This window comes from Panthera tigris, chromosome A2 (genome assembly GCF_018350195.1).
Source record: "Panthera tigris isolate Pti1 chromosome A2, P.tigris_Pti1_mat1.1, whole genome shotgun sequence".
Taxonomy (NCBI): Eukaryota; Metazoa; Chordata; class Mammalia; order Carnivora; family Felidae; genus Panthera; species Panthera tigris.
Genome location: NC_056661.1, coordinates 20,180,482 through 20,201,941, shown reverse-complemented (window position 1 = coordinate 20,201,941; position 21,460 = coordinate 20,180,482). Strand labels below are relative to the sequence as shown.

The 21,460-nt window shown below is 39.6% G+C and overlaps 1 protein-coding gene across 14 annotated transcripts in view; it reads left to right on the top strand.

Annotated features, from left to right (window-relative positions):
* DCAF1 (DDB1 and CUL4 associated factor 1) overlaps positions 1–21,460 on the top strand; it is an 89,542-nt gene that overhangs the window by 37,837 nt on the left and 30,245 nt on the right. For all 14 annotated transcript variants that reach the window (XR_006214806.1, XR_006214805.1, XR_006214804.1 and 11 more), the window contains 11 exons: positions 1,082–1,594; positions 1,913–2,014; positions 5,449–5,607; positions 7,372–7,551; positions 8,167–8,376; positions 9,052–9,221; positions 13,039–13,163; positions 14,315–15,578; positions 16,450–16,648; positions 18,069–18,151; positions 18,719–18,803. Coding sequence is in view for 9 of the 14 variants with exons in the window: in XM_042979039.1 (XP_042834973.1) it covers positions 1,082–1,594; positions 1,913–2,014; positions 5,449–5,607; positions 7,372–7,551; positions 8,167–8,376; positions 9,052–9,221; positions 13,039–13,163; positions 14,315–15,578; positions 16,450–16,648; positions 18,069–18,151; positions 18,719–18,803 (3,090 nt within the window). In the remaining 5 variants the exon portion in view is untranslated. The remainder of the gene's footprint in view (positions 1–1,081; positions 1,595–1,912; positions 2,015–5,448; positions 5,608–7,371; positions 7,552–8,166; positions 8,377–9,051; positions 9,222–13,038; positions 13,164–14,314; positions 15,579–16,449; positions 16,649–18,068; positions 18,152–18,718; positions 18,804–21,460) is intronic.

Genomic DNA, 21,460 nt, shown 5'->3' with positions numbered 1-21,460 from the left:
TTTTACAGAGAACAGCTGTGTACATACCACTTAAATTGTTTGTGAACATTTTACTATACCCGTGCATACCCATCCATCCATCCACCTTTTCTTTTATTTCATCCACCATCCTTTTTTTTTTATGTAGTTTGAAGTAAATTGCAGGCATAATTTCTTTCTTTTTTTTTTTTTTTAAACTAAGCATAATGCTATATTTTAGTGTTGGCTCAAAAAATAAGTACTTAAGGGGTGCCTTTGGTTGAGTGTCTGACTTTGGCTCAGGTCCTGATCTCATGTTCCATGGGTTAGAGCCCCACATCAGGCTCTGTGCTAACAGCTCAGAGCCTGGAGCCTGCTTCAGATTCTGTGTCTCCCGCTCTGTCTGCCCCTCCCCTGCTTGCACCCTGTCTTTCTCTCTCAAAAATAAATAAAAAATAAAATAAGTACTTAAAACGTGAAAAAGTAGTGAACTTGAAAAATAGATTGTATAATTATGTAGATGGCAATATCTAACAATGCATTTACAACAGATATAAGTTTGAGAAGCCTTCATGTTTTCAGACTTTTTTTTTTTAATGTTTATTTCTGAGACAGAGAGGGAGCATGAGTGGGGGAGGGACAGAGAGAGGGAGACACAGAATCCCAAGCAGGCTCCAGGCTCTGAGCTCTCAGCACAGAGCCCGACGTAGGGCTTGAACTCACAAACCGTGAGATCATGACCTGAGCCGAAGTCAGTCGCTCAACCGACTGAGCCACCCAGGCGCCCCTGGACATTTTTTTTAAATCATGAATATGTCTAGTGTCTGCCTCTTCAGGTGTGATGGTCCAGCCCAGCTTGATCCAGATAGATCAGCTATGAATGATGTCTGATGTGCAAATGTGGTTTGGGTTCTCTGGGAAATTTTATGAGGAATGAGAGTTTATTTCATTAAGCTGTAGGAATTAGGTCAAAGTATTTATCAAATCTTTGCCATTTCCAGATACTGAAATAATTGCATGAGGGTCTACTTCTCCTTAAATGGAAATAAGAATTATTTATTAAGACTCATTTAAATTAAGATGCAGAAGAAATAAGGCCTTTTATTCCAATATCTGTTGATAGGTGGCAATAGTACTTCGAAGACTGAGGGAGCTACAACTTCAGGAAGTGGCTTTGCGGCAGGAAAACAAGCGTCCCAGCCCGCGAAAGCTCTCCTCTGAACCCCTTTTGCCTCTGGATGAAGAAGCTGTGGATATGGACTATGGCGACATGGCTGTAGATGTAGTGGATGGTGAACAAGAGGAAGCCTCTGGGGACATGGAGATTTCCTTTCATCTTGATTCAGGCCACAAGACCAGTAGTAGAGTGAACTCAGCAGCCAAACCTGACGAGGGAGGATTGAGGAAAAACAAGTCAGCAAAACAGGGTGACAGAGAGAGTTTTAGGAAAGCCAAGCAGAAGTTGGGTTTCTCAGCATCTGATCCAGATCGTATGTTTGTTGAGCTATCTAATAGCAGCTGGTCAGAAATGTCCCCTTGGGTGATTGGCACCAATTATACTCTTTATCCTATGACTCCTGCTATTGAGCAGCGACTCATTCTCCAGTATTTGACCCCCCTAGGAGAATATCAGGAGGTAAGCTTATTGGGAAGAATGCTGTTCACACTTTGGGACTAGTGCTTATTTCTGAGATATTTTAGGTAGCATTTTATACTCTGAGGTGTTTTTACTCTAATACAGAAAAGTCTTTGCCTCAAACTGGTGAAGTCTTATGCCACTGGTAAAGTCTTAGGTCACTTCAGATGTAGGTCTATTTGATAAAAGTGGGTTTGTATGTTTATAAGGGAGTGGGGGGGGGTACCTCATTTTTTTAAAATCTTTTGTCTTCATAATGGAACAGGAAATATGTGAAAATAAACCCAGTGTTAAGATTTATTTTTGTTTTCATTTCAGTTACTTCCCATATTCATGCAACTTGGATCACGGGAATTAATGATGTTCTATATTGACCTGAAACAGACTAATGATGTCCTGCTTACATTTGAGGCGCTCAAGGTAAAAAAATTTTTTTAAGATTTTTTTTTTTTTTTTTAAGTAATCTGTACACCTCACATGGCGTTCAAAGTCACAACCTTGAGGTCAGGAGTCGTGCACTCCACTGATTGGGTCAGCCAGGTGCCCCACTTGGGGTAAAATTCTTGAAAATGTTAGGTACTGAATGTTGTATTGACATGGATGTACCCATGTGTTTTGGTGTATAGCATCTCTGAGTTTTATTGCTCAGGGCATTTTCATTGCCAGATGTGTCAAAATAGTAACAATTGAAAATTTCTTATTTCGGTAGAAGAGATGAGGCTTACTTACCAAGTGGTTTCACGGAAATTCAGGAGTCTGTCCTACAGGGTTGAATGGTAGAGAGTGGATCTAGATCTGGGGATGGCCTCAGTTATTTTTGCTGCATAGGAGTGGAAAACTATGTGTATAGTACCTTATATCCTACTTTTTAAATATTCTTTGTCAGGCAACATTACTTTTTCTGAATTCTTCATCATTTACATAGCGTATGATGTTAGCTTATCTAGAGTAAACAAAATGTGAATTGGAAAATGAGTAAAGAAGTAGAGGCAGACCTAAATTCAGTAGAGGTAAGTGACTTCCTGAGTTGCAGAGGCACTAAATAGGGGAGGGCAGGTTAGCTAGCCCACGAAATTCATACTTATTCAAGTAATCTGAATGGAGAGAGATAAATTGAATGAATAACATTGTGGCTATCATATAATTCTACTCAACAGGTAACTAATGAACAGAGTACCTTTCTGTGATGTTTACACTTTTAGGTAAATCAAATCTTTATAGTTTGCTTAAGACAGTCATGTAAGCCTATGATTTCTTTTAGATATTATAGATGTTGTGGAAAAAGTATGGGGCACAAAGGAAGGAGTATTGTCTTCTTCCTGAGAAATGTTTCCAGAAAAGACCTCTGAAAAAAGAAGTGATGCTCTTTCTGGCTCTTTAAAGTTACAACTTTAAGGGAAAAAAAAAGAAAGAAAGAAACAACTTTATTTTTGATATTCTAGAGCTATGCTATCTAATAGAAGTTTCAGTAATGGTAGAGGGGCGCCTGGGAGGCTCAGTCGGTTAAGCATCCGACTTCAGCTCAGGTCTTGATCTCACAGCTTGTGAGTTCGAGCCCCGTGTCAGGTTCTGTGCTGACAGCTCAGAGCCAGGAGCCTGCTTCAGATTCTGTGTCACCCTCGCTCTTTGCCCCTCCCCCACTCATACTCTGTGTGTGTGTGTGTGTGTGTGTGTCTCAAAAATAAACATGAAAAAAATTAAAAAAAAGTTTTAGTAATGGTGGAAATTTTCTATGTCTCTGCTTTTCAATACAGTGGCTACTAGCTGTATGAGCACTTAAAATGTAGCTAGTGTCACTGAGGCATTGAATTTTTTATCTTAGTCTCGTGTGGCCAATGATTACTGCATTGGACAGCAGAGTTCCAGAGTATATTGAAATGAAATGGAGGTGAGGAAAGTTGCCTTTCAGATGCCAGAAATTTTAAACTTGGAGGAGGTCAGACATACCCTGTATAACATATCCCTGTGTGTGGATGTAGTGTGTGTGTGTGTGTGTGTGTGTGTGTGTGTGTAAATTCATTATACTTTCAACAGTGGAATGCAGCTAGAGGTCAGAGTTCTCTCTAGTCCAAAGGTCTTGCTTTCAGATGCAGCATCCTGTCCTGAACCAGGAGATAGTGGAAGAGGGGATTTGGGCAGTTGCTATTTCCATAGGTTATGTATGAGGAATTATAATGGATATTGTTATTCAGCTGTTTCCATACAGAGTCATAGGGGATTAAAGAAAATGAAATAAGGGTGAACAGGGAAAAGTTGGCAAGAGATCTTTCTTACAGGGAAATAATGTAGAAAGATATGTACTCCTTTGTTCAAAAGGAAGGTTCAGTTGTATAGGAGAGGGGGATAGGTGTTGAAGTTAAAATAAAAATGGGTTAAAATGTAGTCATTTGAAGAACCAGACCTTATACGGAGATACAATATAAAGAGAGAAAGTAGAATCTTTGCTTACATGAGCAAAGTGATCTAGGTTATAGGCTTTGTATTGGTAAGGTTGAACCTGCTTATTACTCTCTTTTCTCTTCTACCTATCCTGGCAGTGGAACTGCCACTTTATGGTAGGGACGTGAGAAAAACTACATGCCATCTTCTAAGGGTTGGCAGGGAACCATATGTGGTTTAGCTACTTGGAGGACAGACTTGGATAACAGACAAAAAGAGTAAAGAGGTAAGAGATTTGAATTACATATGAGGATTAGTCTGAATCTGGGTGTTGAGAGAACTTCTGAAGAAGGTACATACCTGTTGTTTTTGCCATTAACCCTGGCAAGATTTGTATCCAGTTACATACTTTCCAGTCTGTTTTGTCTCTACTTTGTGCCTGCTTCACCATCTGGAAGACACCTTGGCACGAGAAACACGAGGGGGAGCTCTAGTTCTTCCGAGGCCCTGTCCACATTAGCTTGGGTTGAAGGTCATGAAGTAGCCTGCTGCTTGCATTGTACTTCCTGCCTTTAAAATTGCCCAGAAGACCAGGTCTACCCAGAGAGACTAGTGGGAACTGAACAGGAAGTTAACAAAACTTGAAAGATCACATGCTTTTAAAGATCTGTTTAAAGTGCATTCTGATAAGTTCCAAACATTTGCTAGTTTGGTAATTTGTTGAAGATGGTTATTTGGAGTTATATATAATGAGGTTCAGTATAAAAGAATACAAAATTTTGGGGTGTCTGGGTGGCTCAGTCAGTTAAGCGTCTGACTTCAGCTCAGGTCATGATCTCACGGTTGTGAGTTCGAGCCCCGCATTGGGCTCTGTGCTGACAGCTTAGAGCCTGGAGCCTGCTTTGGGTTCTGTGTCTCCCTCTCTCTCTGTTCCTCCCCCGCTCATGCTCTGTCTCTCTCCTTCAAAAATAAATAATAACATTAAAAAAAAAATTAAAAAAAAAAAGAAGACAGAGTTTGGTATTTTATTAGATGATAAGTCTGTGACTGAGCCAAAACTAGAACATAGGGCTGATTATATTTAAAGGATTAAAATGGGAAGGTTAAGAAAAATCCTTTAGGGAAGCTATGTAATAATAAAATGGTTGTGGGACTATGTCATTGTTTATGGCAGTATTTTTCATTTCTTGTTTTTCACCTTTATGAAAACCTTTGGTGTTAGAAGGGGATGTTAGGAAATCTTAATAGGTCCCCCCCCCCCCCCCAGCTTTATTGAGATATAATTCACATACCATAGAGGGTTTTCTCTGTTTTTTTATTTCCCTTTAAGCAGTACTGGTTTTATTTCTGTTGTGAGGGAGTGGTTGTCTACTTCAGAGGATTCCTTTTATTTAGCAGCTTGATTTAATGTTTTGTGAAAAGATTTTGTGATTATTCTAGATCCTTGCACAGTAACATGTGTCCTCTTTGTTTAGCACCTTGCATCTCTCCTGCTCCATAACAAGTTTGCCACAGAGTTTGTTGCGCATGGTGGAGTACAGAAATTACTGGAAATTCCTCGTCCTTCTATGGCTGCAACTGGTGTATCCATGTGCTTGTATTACCTGTCCTACAACCAGGATGCCATGGAAAGAGTAAGTCCAGTCCATTTAGAGTTTGGGAATGGGATTTGGTGAGGAGACTTGTTAGCACCTTCACAGAAAAAAATGAGTAGTTGGGAGTTTTTTAATGAAATTTTAATGAAAATAATTTTAATGAAAGAATTAGAGAACATGATGAATATATGGCTTTCACAAAGCATTCTAAAAATGTAAAATTGTTTACAAAAGATTGTTTTTTCTCCTATTTGAATTAAAAAAAAAAGCAAGGTAGATTGAGGTCTAGGGGCTTTATTTAGTTTTTGCCATTTCTGTTGAATTAGTATTAGTTCTTGGGCTCTTGTCAGATGTCGTTAATGGAGTTATATTTTGGGTTTTAGAGTTAATCTATTATAAAAACAGATGATGCTTTGTATGTGTTAACAAATAATGTGTGGTGGAGATAAAATAATTCCCGTTGTTCTCAGGGCTCCAGAGTTTCCCCATCTGGTTCTTCTGTTTTTCCAGTTAAGACTTGTTTATTTAGTGATTTAAAAAAAAAAAATGTGAATGAGTTACATTTTTTTTTTTTTATTTTTAATTTATTTTTATTTTTTATTTTTGAATGAGTTACATTTGAAAAGTAGTGGGTCCCTAGACACACCTAGGGAAGCTCTTATCATTTCCATGCCTGGAATATTTTTTCTAATGTTCTGTGTGTTTTGGCTCTTCTGGTAGAGTGAAGTTGGTAAATTCTTCTTGGGCTATGTCTTGATTCATCTTTGCATATTTGTTAATAATGTTTTAGTTTTAATTTTTTTCCCTTTTGTGATCAACATTATGCAAAGATATGTATTCTTTTGAGAATAGTAACTTAATCTGTAGGTGTGTATACAAAATTAATTATGGCTAAGATAAAAAAGTAAACCTGGGGAATACTTTAGAATTCATTGATCCATAGGAGACGTTTTGATCCATAGGAGACATCGAAATGTATGTGAAACGAATCAGTGAGTGGATAACAAACTTGTAGACTTTAGTATCAGAAGGTTCAAGTCACTTTTATCACCCATGGATAGTCTCTTATCTCTTTGAGCTTCTTTCTCATCTTTTTTATTTTATTTTATTTTTTGAGAGTGAGACAGAACATGCGAGCTGGGGAGGGGCAGAGAGAGACAAAATCTTAGGCAGGCTCCACATCCAGCACAGAGCCATCTCTGGGCTCAGTCTCACTACTGTGAGATCATGACCTGAGCTAAAATCAAGAATTGGATGCTTATGGGGCACTTGTGTGGCTCAGTTGGTTAAGTGTCTGACTCTTGATTTCAGCTCAGGTCATGATCTCATCGTTCGTGGGTTTGAGCCCCACATTGGGCTCCATGCTGGCAGTGCAGAGCCTGCTTGGGATTTTCTTTCTGTCCCTCCCCTGATTGAGCTTGCTCTCTCTCTCTCTTTCTCTCTCTAAAACAAAGAAAAAAGAGTTGGATGCTTAACCAACTGAGCCATTCAGACACCCTCTTACCTTCTAAGTGGGAACTGATACCCTATGGAACTGAGCACTGTGAGCGTTAGAGGATGTAAATATTTGCAAAATTTGGCATTCAGTAAATAGCTCAAATTTAAGTATCTAAATTTAGGGTCTTCAGTTTGGAATAGATTGTTACAGAATTTCATTTGTAACTTAAGTTTTAAACTCAGAATGACTGCATTAGTGATGATCATTGTATTCTGCACAGATAGCTAGCTACAGTGGTGAATTTTTCATCCCTTTTTGAAGGTTCTTTTGCCTGAAATTTTTAAAAACTGTTTTATTTTTTGCAGGTTTGTATGCATCCCCACAATGTTCTGTCTGATGTGGTGAACTATACTCTGTGGTTAATGGAATGTTCTCATGCCTCAGGATGCTGCCATGCTACCATGTTTTTCTCAATTTGCTTCTCCTTCCGGGCTGTGTTGGAGCTCTTTGACCGCTATGATGGTCTTCGTCGTCTGGTGAATTTGGTGAGGTTCTCAGTGGCTTCTTTTTGTGAGGAATAGGGGTCTTGCTTGTCTTGGCTGCCTTTCAGTAGTGTAGAAGAGAGGAACCTTTTTTTTTTTTTTTTTTTTTTTTTAACATTTCATTTTTAAGTAATCTCAGCATCTAATGTGGGATTCGAACTGACAACCCTGAGATCAAGAATCACTTGCTCCACCAAGTGAGCCAGCCAGGCTCCCCAAGAAACAGCTTTTGACTAGAAGAATTTTGCTATCATTTTTTGTGAATGAAGTCTTTTACTTCTCTTAAGCGGTTAGAGGACTCTGCCATTGTAGACTTGCCTTGAATATACTAATCTCATAGGGGGAATTGTGTTCATAATCTTGATCTTTCTTAAAGCAGTGGTTTTGTGCCTGAATGTCTTTCAACATGATTACAAGCTATGTAATTTTTCAGTAACTGTTTAATGTTTTGCTTATATATGGCAACTCTTAACATCTTTTATAGACAAATATGCTTCGATGTTTGTTAGTCTTGTTGAGCATAAAAGTTTACTGTAATCCTTTTCCTCCTTTTACTTTTTTCTTTCTGTTTTTTCCTTCCTTCCCTTTTTCCCCATCTTTTTGTCTCTTTCCTAATAGATCAGTACTTTGGAGATTCTAAATTTGGAAGATCAGGGTGCACTTCTGAGTGATGATGAAATATTTGCTAGCCGCCAAACTGGGAAACATACCTGCATGGCCTTGCGCAAGTACTTTGAGGCTCACCTGGCCATTAAATTGGAACAAGTAAAACAGTCACTTCAGAGGACTGAGGGTGGCATTCTTGTCCATCCTCAACCCCCATACAAGGTGAGAGGACCTTGCCATAAAAGGAAAAGTTAACTCTTATAACATTGTTGGGCCTAACACTCATTGAGATCAATGGAGTTTATGCAGTATGTACATTGTTGGATTATACTTGCCTTGTGTAGGGGCAGAATACTTGAACATGGATGTATCAGGGACTTGTTTTGCTCCTAGTTGTAAGTTGCTACTTCTCTGGGATATTAAAACTAAAAGATGAACTGAAGTGTGTATAAAAGGGCTTTCTTCTATGAAAAGTACTAGATATACTGCCTCCTTCTGTGTGGAATTTTTTTTCTGAAAGGGCACGTCTGTTACTCCACTTCTGTATCATTTTTTAACTTTCTTGATGTGTTTTGGAATAAAGATGTGTTTTAAAAAATCACAAATTGAAAAGAAACCAGTTATTTTATGTGGTACTTCTTTTCCAAGTTGTGAAATATATGTACCAACAAGTTGTGAACATTTTGTTACCTTTTTTGGGCAAAATGTATTATGAGTCTAATTATAAGTAAAAGATTAAACATATTCATTATTTCACATGTGGGCTATTGACTCAATTGTGAAATTTGAAAGCTATTATTACTTAGGTTTATCAAAACTTGTTGACTATTGAGCTGTGATGAGGAAGGTAGCAAGCAGGTAATAGAGTTCTTTAATAATATGCATCTCTCCTTATAGGCGTGTTCATATACTCATGAACAGATTGTGGAAATGATGGAGTTTTTGATAGAGTATGGTCCAGCGCAGCTATATTGGGAACCAGCTGAAGTCTTCCTCAAACTTTCTTGTGTTCAACTCTTGTTGCAGCTTATTTCTATTGCCTGCAATTGGAAGACCTATTATGCAAGGTGGGATTAGAGAGAGGTTTTAAATGAAGTTAGATTCTGCCTTTTGGTTAAGGTGATATTGGTTTGTATATAGTGTATGCTTAGCAAACATTTGTTGAACTGAATTGAAATTTTGAGTGTGAATCTGAGAAAGTAGATTAAAGAGGATAATATATATATACATATGTATATACATATATACGTATGTATATATATACACACATACACATATATATATAATTTAAATGTTTAATTTTGAGAGAGTGCGTGTGCATGTGCGCATGCACTAGTGGGGGAGTGGTGGAGAGAGAGAGAGGATCCAAAGCAGGCTCTGTGATGACAGCAGAGAGCCTGATGTGGGGCTCGAACCCACAAATCATGAGATCATGACCTGAGGCGAAGTCAGACGCTTGACTGAGCCATCCAGGTGCCCCTACGAAGATAATCTATTTTTTCTTAATTTTTAAAAATCTTTATTTTTGAGAGAGAGAGAGACAGAGCATGAGCAGAGGAGGGGCAGGGAGAGAGGAAGACACAGAATCCAAAGCAGGCTTCAGGCTCTGAGCTGTCATCACAGAGCCCGATAAGGGGCTAGAACCCATGCGCTCATGACCTGAGCCGAGTCGGACACTTAACCTGACTGAGCCACCCAGGCGCCCCCGGAAGATAATATTTTTAATTTACAGAATTTTTGTTTATATATATGGTTCTGATGATTATGAATACTGCACAAAAGATGGGGATCAAGGTCTGTGCTCTTACAGAAGTTATGTAATTTACACAGCTGCAGAGGTGGGTTTGAAGTCCTGTCTTGAGACTGCAGTTCAGTATTTTTTTTTGGTACTTAGACTTTAAACATCTCTCTACTGGCTGACAGCCACACATAATCTTCTTTCACAGAAAACTGTATTTTTTGCTTTTATGATTTTCACAATTCAGTTAAAAGCAGTCAGGGCACAGCAGGATGAGGCTCAGAAAAGGACAGCTGATAGAATCAGGAGTTTGGGTGGGTTCTACTTGAGCGTGATATCAGAGAAAGTTATATTTTGGAAAAGGTAGAATCTGAAGAGAAGACAGTAACAAAGTTTATGAAGAGTGATTCTTTACCTTCTTTCCCTATCCATTCATTGTCATAAAGACAAGACTGCCTTATTTAGGGTGCATATGGCTTGTTTGTGAAATGCCAGGATAGTAAATCTAGGGAGATAACTTTTGGAGCAGCCATTTTAAAACTTTTTGGTCTCAGGACCCTTTTATTGTATTAAAAATTGAGAACCCCAAAGAGCTTTTGTTTTTGTGTTAAATCTGTTGATATTTAACAATTAGAAAGTAAAACTGAGTAAATGTAAAAATACTTATGAATTTACTTAAAAATAATCTTAACCCCATTACACGTTAGCATTTTTTATGAAAAGTTTCCAGAATAAAACCAGATGATTTCAGCAAGGTTTTTAAATGTCTGCCTAATATCTCATAATCTGCTTCTGTATTCACTCTTTTGTGACATCACACATGACATAGCCTCAGAAAGCTCTAGTAGCCACTTGTGAATGAAAGTGAGAAAGGAAACTAACATCCTGGTATTATTATGAAAATAATTAAAAAAATTTTTTTTAGGTTATTTTATGAGAGAGAGAAAAAGAAAGCATGCACGTGCGCCAGGGAGGGCAGAGGGAGGGAGGATCCCACACAGGCTTCACATGGTCAGTGTAGTGCCCAATATGGGGCTCGAACCCATGAACCTCAAGATCATGACCTGAGCCGAAACCAGGATGCTTAACCAACTGAGCTACCCAGGTGCCCCTGAAAATAGTTTTTATATCAGGGGACTTTCTGAAAGGGTCTCAGAGATCACTGGGTTCCCCTAACCACACTTGGAGAACTGTGTTTTACTTTTATTTACTTATTTAAGTTTTAAATATTTATTTTGAGAAAGAGAGTGTGAGTGGGAAGGGGCAGAGAGAGAGAATCCCAAGCAGGCTCCACACTCTGTGGTGAGCCCAACGTGGGGCTTGATCTCATGACTGTGAGATCATGATCTGAGCCAGTATCAAGAGTCGGACCCTTAACTGAACAAGCCATGCAGGTGCCCTGAGAACCACTGTTTTAGAGTATTAAAGTAGATTATTATATTCACTTGAACTTTGTTGAAAAGATGATGAAAGCTCAGAAGATAACCAGGAATGTTATAAATACATTTTTTGAGTGGCAAATTCATATTTGATTACTAAGAGAATATAAATATATTGGGAATGTGTCCTTTAAAAGTTTGTTTCTAAAAATCAAATACTTGTTTCTGTTTAGAATATACAGAACCTTAGAGAAGGAAATGATTTTCAGCTACTGTTAATTTCTCTAGTCTTTTTTCCATAATGTGTGTAAATATACCTAATTGAGATCATAGAATTTAACCAAATTCATCTTTTTATGAAATAATTCAATATACAAAATGTACAGAGACTAATATAACAACCCAATATGCAGTGTTGGCATGTGGTGGCATTATTTGCTTCTTTCTCAATTCCTTTTTCTGCCTCTCCACAGTGACCAATCTTCTGAATTTGGAGTATATCTCTCCATTTATATTTTTATACCACACACATGTGTGTGTATAAGCAATAATAGAATACTCCTTTGTATGTTTTTAAATTATATGTTATCCTGTATGCATCTTTTGCAACTTGCTTTTTTCAACCTTGTGTTTTTGAGATGTATATATGTTGATATTTATTTGAATTCACGTGTTTCTGTATTAGTTTATTACCCTATTGATGGACATTTAGTGTTTGTTACTTCCTTTTTTGCTATCAAATGAATGATACCACATACCTCCTTTTGGGGTCTCTTTGGGGATATGATGTATATAGCTGGATTGTAGGGTGCCTGCATTTCATCTTTATTGGATGTTGCTTTACCATTTTCATCTCAACAGCAGGATATGGGGATTCTCATTTCTCTGCCTTTTTATCAATACTTGGTATGGTCAGACTTACAATTTTATATCTTATGTTTTCTATTTTATTAATGTTGTATTTTGAGCCTCTCCCTTTGTTCTTTAGAATTCTTTGAGAAGGGCTGTCCGTAGCTGCAGAATAGTTCATCAGATGAGTGTACTATAACTTAACACACATGTGTTCTTACTATCTGTGTAGGTTTTCTAATTCTTTTGTTACTTTAAACGATGTGATAATGGACATCTTAACACATAAATGCTTGTTTGTATTTTTTTTTTTTAATTTTAATGTTTATTTCTGAGACAGAGAGAGACAGAGCATGAGTGGGGGAGGGGCAGAGAGAGAGGGAGACACAGAATCCGAAGCAGGCTCCAGGCTCCGAGCTGCCAGCACAGAGCCCAACGCAGGGCTCGAACTCACGAACCGTGAGATCATGACCTGAGCCGAAGTCGGTCGCTCAACCAACTGAGCCACCCAGGCGCCCCTTGTTTGTATTTCTGATTATTTCCTTAGGACAAATTCTTCCAGGTGAAATTCCTGGGCTAAAGCTTAGGCACATTTTTAGAATCTGGTTTCCTATTTCTAGATTGTTTTTCAAAATGAGGGCCCTATTTGTACTCCCACCAAAAGTTTGAGAGCATTTGTCCTTATACATCCTTATCAGCATTAGGGATTATCCTTTGTTTTTAATTTTAGCAGTGGGGAAAATTCCATCCCCACTGTTTTGAAAGTAATGTCATGGTGACTTACAAATGCTCTCTTCATGTCTTGGCTAGGGACAGAGCCACATAGGTAGTAGTTCTGATCTATTCTGTATCTCAGTTTAACTTTTTTGTTTTGACTGTCTCCTAGTTTCCGTTTAACTAATTGTTTTTCCTGTCCAGGAATGATACTGTGCGCTTTGCTTTGGATGTTCTGGCTATTCTCACTGTTGTGCCAAAAATCCAGCTGCAGTTGGCAGAATCAGTGGATGTGCTAGATGAGGCTGGCTCCACCGTCTCCACTGTAGGTAGGTTGTACCTTTCCATTTTTGTGATTGCTTGGTCTGGATTTGTTTTCTTTTGCAATTCTGGCCGTAGTTGTGTACCTGAGTTGCAATATTAGAACAGAAGGTAGTAGTGGAGAATGCCTTGTCCCATCTAAGTTGTGCTATACACTTTTATTTGTTTTTATTATTATTTTTAATGTTTGTTTATTTTTGAGAGAGAGACACATGCACACTGCACGAGTGGGAGTGGGACAGAGAGAGGAGACACACAATCTGAAGCAGGCTCCAGGCTCTGAGCTGTCAGCACAGAGCCCAACGCGGGGCTCGAATTCATGAACTGCGAGATCATGACCTGAGCCGAGTCGGAATCTTAACTGACTGAACCACCCAGTTGCCCCTATATAAAGGAATCAGTTGTGTTGGTGAACTCAGGTTTTCTAAGTGATACATGTGCTATGATGGTACAGGTTCATTCTTGAAAACCTGTACTCTGCAGAGTCTTATGCCAAAAATAAAGTTTATGGGAAAAATGGGTTAGGGCAGACAGTAGAAAACTTAAAGCAACTTTGTAATCTGAGCCCTAACTCCGTAATTGGCAAGCAGCTCAGAATGGATAGAAGCTATCATACATAATAACAAAAGGAAAATGTATCGTATTAAGAACGGGTCAGGTAAGGGCTCCTGCTAAAGTGAGCATGGGAAGTGGTATGACTGGCTGTGGGTCTTGGGGTGTACCACTTTGGGGAGAAAGCCTGAGGTGCAGCCACTTGTTTTTAACTTTATTCATATATAGCAGAAAGGGTTCCTGATGCCATTGTGGCAGCCAGGCTGAGGGTTTTTCTCCTTCCTGCTAAAGGTTTTAATTTATTCCTGCTATTTTTGCTCCCCTTAACCCAGGAAAAATTGCACATGACCCTGGTAACTTCCACATAATACCGACCTCATTCCCCTGTTTAACAACTGCATATGAAGTATTGTATCATGAAGCTATATTGTAGTAGAACTGATTGTATTTTATTCAAAAAGTTCCTTGTCCTTTAATAAAATGGTACAGTAGTTTCAGGTGGAACAAAATGAATCGAAGTCTAAATTTTGACTCTGGAACAATCATTGAATTTGGCTGTTAGTTTTTTGAAGAACAATATAAAATGTTTTGTATTTCTCCCCAATAGGTATCAGCATTATTTTGGGAGTGGCTGAGGGTGAGTTCTTTATCCATGATGCTGAAATTCAGAAGTCAGCACTTCAGATTATCATCAATTGTGTTTGTGGCCCGGATAACCGAATTTCCAGTATTGGCAAGTTTATCTCTGGAACTCCTCGGAGAAAGCTGCCTCAGACTCCAAAAAGTAGCGAGCACACCCTGGCCAAGATGTGGAATGTGGTTCAGTCCAACAATGGCATCAAGGTGCTCCTGTCCTTATTATCCATCAAGATGCCCATCACTGATGCAGACCAGATAAGGGCTCTGGCCTGCAAGGCCCTAGTGGGCCTTTCTCGCAGTAGCACTGTCCGGCAGATCATCAGCAAACTGCCCCTTTTCAGCAGCTGCCAGATCCAGCAGTTGATGAAGGAGCCTGTGCTGCAGGACAAGCGCAGTGATCATGTCAAGTTCTGCAAGTATGCCGCTGAGCTCATTGAACGAGTGTCAGGAAAGCCTCTTCTCATTGGCACTGATGTGTCTCTGGCACGACTGCAAAAAGCAGATGTTGTTGCCCAGTCAAGGATTTCCTTCCCTGAGAAAGAGCTGCTTCTGTTGATACGTAACCATCTCATTTCTAAAGGGCTTGGGGAGACAGCAACCGTGCTGACGAAAGAGGCTGACTTGCCCATGACTGCCGCTTCTCATTCTTCTGCCTTCACCCCAGTCACTGCTGCTGCTTCTCCTGTCTCTCTTCCCCGAACACCTCGCATCGCCAACGGCATTGCAACTCGACTGGGCAGCCATGCTTCTGTGGGTGCCACTGCCCCTCCTGCCCCCACTGCCCATCCTCAGCCACGGCCCCCGCAAGGTTCACTAGCCTTGCCTGGCCCATCTTACGCAGGCAATTCCCCCTTGATTGGTAGGATCAGTTTTATCAGAGAGAGGCCATCACCCTGCAATGGCAGGAAAATCAGAGTGTTGCGGCAGAAGTCGGACCATGGCGCCTATAGCCAAAGCCCAGCCATAAAAAAGCAGTTGGACAGACATCTTCCTTCCCCACCTACGCTGGACAGTATCATCACAGAATATCTTAGAGAGCAGCATGCTCGCTGCAAGAACCCAGTTGCCACCTGCCCACCTTTTTCCCTCTTTACTCCTCATCAGTGTCCTGAGCCAAAACAGAGGCGGCAAGCGCCAATAAACTTTACCTCAAGGCTAAACCGCAGGGCATCATTTCCAAAGTATGGAGGGGTGGATGGCGGATGCTTTGATAGGCACCTTATCTTTAGCAGGTAAGGAGAGGCCACCTCACTACCTGGGAATTGGAATGATTCTTCTATCTATCTATCTATCTATCTATCTATTTATTTATTTAAAAAAAAATTTTTTTTAACGTTTATTTATTTTTGAGACAGAGAGAGACAGAGCCTGAACGGGGGAGGGTCACAGAGAGAGGGAGACACAGAATCTGAAACAGGCTCCAGGCTCTGAGTGGTCAGCACAGAGCCTGACGCGGGGCTCGAACCCACGGACCGTGAGATCATGACCTGAGCCGAAGTCGGACGCTTAACCGACCAAGCCACCCAGGCGCCCCATGATTCTTCTATTTAAATCAAAGTGTGATGATTCCAGAAAGCTGGACTATTTGTTGGTCTGAAATACCAGTGATTGTCACTTTGTGTAAATACATGAGTAATGTGACTGTACCCCCTTTGTCAACCAGGGGTTCCTTATGTGATTGTTATTGTTAGGATATTATTAGGATAAGGATACTCTGTGTTCTTGTTACAACTAGTGTGTTTTCTAGAACTCATGCAACATCCTGTTCCTAACTAGACTCCCAAACTTGTTTTTGTGCTGGTCCACTTGTTTCCTGTTCTGATTCTTTACAAATCTCACATAAAGATGAGGGGATCACAAGTTTCAAATATGAGGACTTTTGTTATTGTTAAAACTTGGAAGTGGAGGTCCTTTTCTCTCACTTAAAATGAAAAGGAAGCACTGAAGGTCACTATGATATTTTGGGAGAACCCATTTGAAACATAAATGCTCTTTTTTTTTTTTAATTTTTCTTTCATCCTTTTAGCAAAGTTTTCTTTTTTTGGAGTCCTTGTGCGTTGTCTCTGATTTTTTTTTTTTTTTTTTTTTTTTTTTTTTGCTTAGGTTCCGTCCTATTTCAGTGTTCAGGGAAGCCAATGAGGATGAGAGTGGTTTCACTTGCTGTGCATTCTCAGCACGGGAGCGGTTCCTGATGCTTGGCACCTGCACTGGGCAGTTGAAGCTCTATAATGTGTTTAGTGGACAAGAGGAAGCCAGCTATAACTGTCACAATTCGGCTATCACACATCTTGAACCTTCCAGGGTAAGAGTCCCTTCCTAGGTGGTTCTCATTCATTCTTCTTCGATGAGTTGGTAACTGTGGGCTTGTGGGCTGGCTGTTAATTTGTACATAAACTTTTATTGGAACATAGCCATGCCTATCTGTTTATGTGTGGTCTGTGGCTGCTTCTGTGCTACAATGGCAGAGTTGAGTAGTTGTGACACAGACCATATGGCTTACAAAGCCTAATGTGTTTACTCTTTGGCTCTTTAAGTAAAAAAAAGTTTGCCAACCTTCTTCTAAGAGTCGTATGTGTATGTGTATGTATGTGTGAACCTTTCTTTTTTAATTTGCCTCAGATGGAAACTATGATCACAGAAGTTTTCTTTTTGTGTCAGAAATCTCAAAGTACTGTGAGTTTTTAGGAAAAAAGCATTATATGGTTCTAGTGGGTCATGGTTTATTAGTATTCTGTGGATGGAATTGACACCTTTATTTCTAAAAGTTAGGACTGTTAAGATGACAAGGATAGTTTTCCTGATAGAGTAAAGGAGACTCAGCCTTTATTGGGCTTTCTTTTTTTTTTAAAGTATTTAAAAAAAAATTTTTTTTAATGTTTATTTATTTTGAGAGAGAGAGACACACACACAGAGTGTGAGCCGGGGAGGGGCAGAGAGAGAGAGAGGGAGACATAGAATCCAAAGCAGGCTCCAGGGGCTTGAACCCACGAACTGCGAAGTCATGACCTGAGCCGAAGTCGGAAGCTTAACCGACTGAGCCACCCAGGGGCCCCTTAATGGGCTTTCTTTTTTTTTTTTTTTTAATTTTTTTTTTCCAACGTTTTTTATTTATTTTTGGGACAGAGAGAGACAGAGCATGAACGGGGGAGGGGCAGAGAGAGAGGGAGACACAGAATCAGAAACAGGCTCCAGGCTCCGAGCCATCCGCCCAGAGCCTGACGCGGGGCTCGAACTCAGGGACCGCGAGATCGTGACCTGGCTGAAGTCGGACGCTTAACCGACTGCGCCACCCAGGCGCCCCTATGGGCTTTCTTTTTGAAAAAATCCTAAGAGTTGTTAGCTAAGAAAGTCTAAGACATGTTTTCACTTGACTGATATTTCAGGTGAGGGAGACTGAGATATATGGCCAAATGTTAAGAAAGGTGGAACCATCTTTGACATCTTTCCAAGTTTTTTTCTTCCCCTACCCTTGGAACTATTGTATTTTTTGTTACTAGCTCAGGAGGAGTTAGTCTTTTCTTAAATTTAGGTATTTTTTTTAGGACATTGCATGTGCACATACTTAAATCCCAGCAGTTTCGAACACTTCTTGGTTCTTCGTAGTTTTTCTATTTTCTATATAATACAATAATAATTTTTGAGCTTGTATGTTAAAATGCTATAGGCAGACAGCATTTATATAAACATGTGACTACCCGCCTTGGGCCTCCTTCTTCTTTTAGGATGGGTCCTTGCTGCTGACATCTGCTACTTGGAGCCAGCCTCTGTCTGCACTTTGGGGAATGAAATCAGTATTTGATATGAAGTATGTATGTATTTTTTATAACCCAACTCTTTCTGTTCTACAATTTACCTAATTTATATTTCCCTTCATCCGATTCTTCAACTTGAAGCCTTTTGGGAAAAGACGAATGCTGTGAGTTATTGCTAACTTCTCTCTTCCTTGTCTGTTGCTCATGTTTAATAAGGTTTTATCCTTAATTCTGAGATATTCTTACCAAGTATTCTTACCAGTCCCATCACACAGCTGACCCTTCACTAATCCAAAATGGCACATCTGTGTAATTTCTCATGTTCACATATGATAGTTGTACTCTTTGCTGGGGTATGTTTCAAAGACGTGTGGCTTGTTATCCATTTATTTTTTAACAAAGTAATTCCTGCTAATTAATTAATTCTTTTGGATCTGCTTGGTTAAACTGATGGAGGGATTTTTTTTTTTAAACCTTAAGTATACAGTTTTTCCTCTTTGGTTGCTGAGAATCCTCAGATGAGTATAGTCAGGCAGGAGGCTGAGAATCATGTTTATTTTCAGTCGGCTCAGTGACTGTTTCCTGAAGGTGTATCACTGAAGTACTTTTGTTGTTTGTAGGCATTCCTTCACAGAAGATCACTATGTTGAGTTCAGTAAGCACTCTCAGGATCGAGTCATAGGTACAAAAGGAGACATTGCCCACGTAAGTACTTAAGAATCCACTGCTTTCAAACTGATTATGCCCATTTGTTTGTAATGAAAACTTCTGGACTGAAGGGCAGTCCTAAGGGCAGCAAGAAATTACTTAGTGATATTCTTTCCAGATAAAATCTAGAAGTGTAGTAAAGTAGTTATAAGCCATGTGGGACCAAACATGAACTAATCCGACAACTTAAGAAAGGTATGATTAGCACAGCAGTTATTTTCAAATACTTACTAAGTTTTAGATGAAATATAAGTCCCTGCTTTTATGAAGCCTCACTGGGGAGACAAATAGAGAAGCAAATATATGGTATGTCATAAGTGCTGCCAAGGAAAAGAAAGCAGGGTAAAAGGAAATGCTTGATGGTGCTGTGAGGGACTTCTCTTTTATCTAGGATGGTCAGTATCACTGATAGGGTGATGTTTAAGGAGTATTTTTTTTTAAATTTTTAAATTTTTTATTTTTATTAAAAAAAAATTTTTTTTTTAACATTTATTCATCTTTGGGAGACAGAGACAGAGCATGAGTGGGAAGGGACAGAGAGAGGGAGACACAGAATCCGAAGCAGGCTCAAGACTCTGAGCTGTCAGCACAGAGCCCGACGTGGGGCTTGAACTCACAAACTGTGAGATCATGACCTGAGCCGAAGTTGGAGGCTCAACCGACTGAGCCACCCAGGCGCACCCCCCACCTTTTTTTTTAATTTTTGAGAGTACACATGCACAAGCAGGGGAGGGCAAAAGAGAGGGGACAGAAGATCTGAACTGGGCTCCGTGCTGACAGGAGAGAGCCCAGTGCAGGGCTCAAACTCACGTACTGTGAGATCATGACCTGAGCCAAAGTTGGATGCTTAACTGACTGAGCCACCCAGCACCCCAGGAATGTTTTGAAGGAAGTGTCATGCAGATATCTGGGGGGAAAAGTGTTTTAAGACTGAGGGAAAAGCCCTTTGGAGGTGGAAGAAGGAAGAGGGGTAAGAGCTCAGCTCAGTGTTGTGGGGGAATGGGTGACACATATCATAGTAGCATCTTATATATAGGGTGTTGTTAGGACCTTTGGCTTCTCTGAGTGAGATGCAGGCACTGGAGGCTGAGCAGAAGACACATGATGGGATGTAAAGTTCCTAAAGTGTGAGTCTGGTTTCTGTGAGACAAGCAAGAGCAGGCTTTCCAGTTAGGAGTGTGTCAAGCCAGCTCACATGTGAGGACTGTAGTGGGGCTGGGCCCAGGAGGGCATGGTACAGGTGATGAGAAGTGATACAGCCGGGCTCTGGGTTTTTGGACACAGGAAGTTTGTTATTAGACATTCAGGTAGGGAATGGGTAGTTGAATATACAAAATGGGAGTTCAGAAGAGAGGTCTGGGATAGGGGATATAAATATAGGAGTTATTCACGGGTTGATAGAGCCATGAGACTAGATGAAATCGTTAAGGAGGCTAGAGAAGAGAACTGAGGGGACAGAGTCCTGGCATATGCCAATATTTCGAATTTGCCATGTGAGGAGGGACTTGAGAAGGAGACCAAAAAGAATGGGCAGCAGGAGACCTCAGGAAAAAGATGTGCCCCAGAAGGCAAGGGGGAAGATCCTTTCAAGGAAGAATTGATCAACTGGTCAGAAACTGTTAATGAGTTCATAAGATGAGAATTGAGAATTACCTTTGATTTAACAATATGGATCTTCTTGTTAACCTCGTCAGGAGCTAGTTCTGTGCACTGGGGTGAAAATCTGTTCTCATGAGAGAACAGGGAAGTGGAGACACTGAGTAGAGACAAGTTTTCTGAAGTGTTTTTTGCAGAAAAAACAGAAAAGTGGGGTGTAGTAGCTTGAGGGTAATGGTGGGAATATGGGGTTGTGAAGGGAGGGTTTCTCAAACTTTACATTTGAAAATGTTAAAATATGTAGAGAAATTGAAAGAATAGTACATCTATTACCTGGATTCATCAGTTTAATATTTCACCATATGTTCTTCCTGTGTTAATATGTATGTATTTCTGAATCATTTGAAAGTAAGTTGCAAACACATTTTATTTCTAAGTCTTACAGCATGCATATTCTAGCAATAAGGACATTTTACTACATAATTATACTCTTATCAAATATAAGAAAATCTATAGTAATTCCCAAGTGTCATCTAATATCCATTCCATACTCAGTTTTCCCTGTTGTTCCTGATGTGTTTGGTTTCAAATGCTTTTTGTTTTTTGAACCAGGATCCAGCCAAGATTCACATATTGCATTGGTTGTTATGTCTTACTAATGTTTTAAAGCCAAGAACCATTTCTCCAGTTTTCATGACATTGACTTTTGAAGAGACCAGGCTAGTTGTCTTGTCTCATGATCTTGATTTGATTGTTTTCTTGTGTCTCCTTATTGTTCCTATATTAAAGGAGGATTCTTTTTTTTTTTTTTTTTTTTTTAAAGATTGGAAATACTACAGCATGTCTGTAAGGTGATGGGAAAGATCTGGTCTTTGTATGGGTTGCACATTGTACATTTGGAACTTTTACTATTGTAGGGCTAAAATATGTGTATTGGGAGATTTTTAAGGAGAAAGGGGTATGTCATTGATGCCTTTCTTCAAAAAGTCCCTCTTTAATAGTATTCTATGGTTAATCGTTGGTCCATCCATATGAATTTAATTTCTCAGTTTCTATTG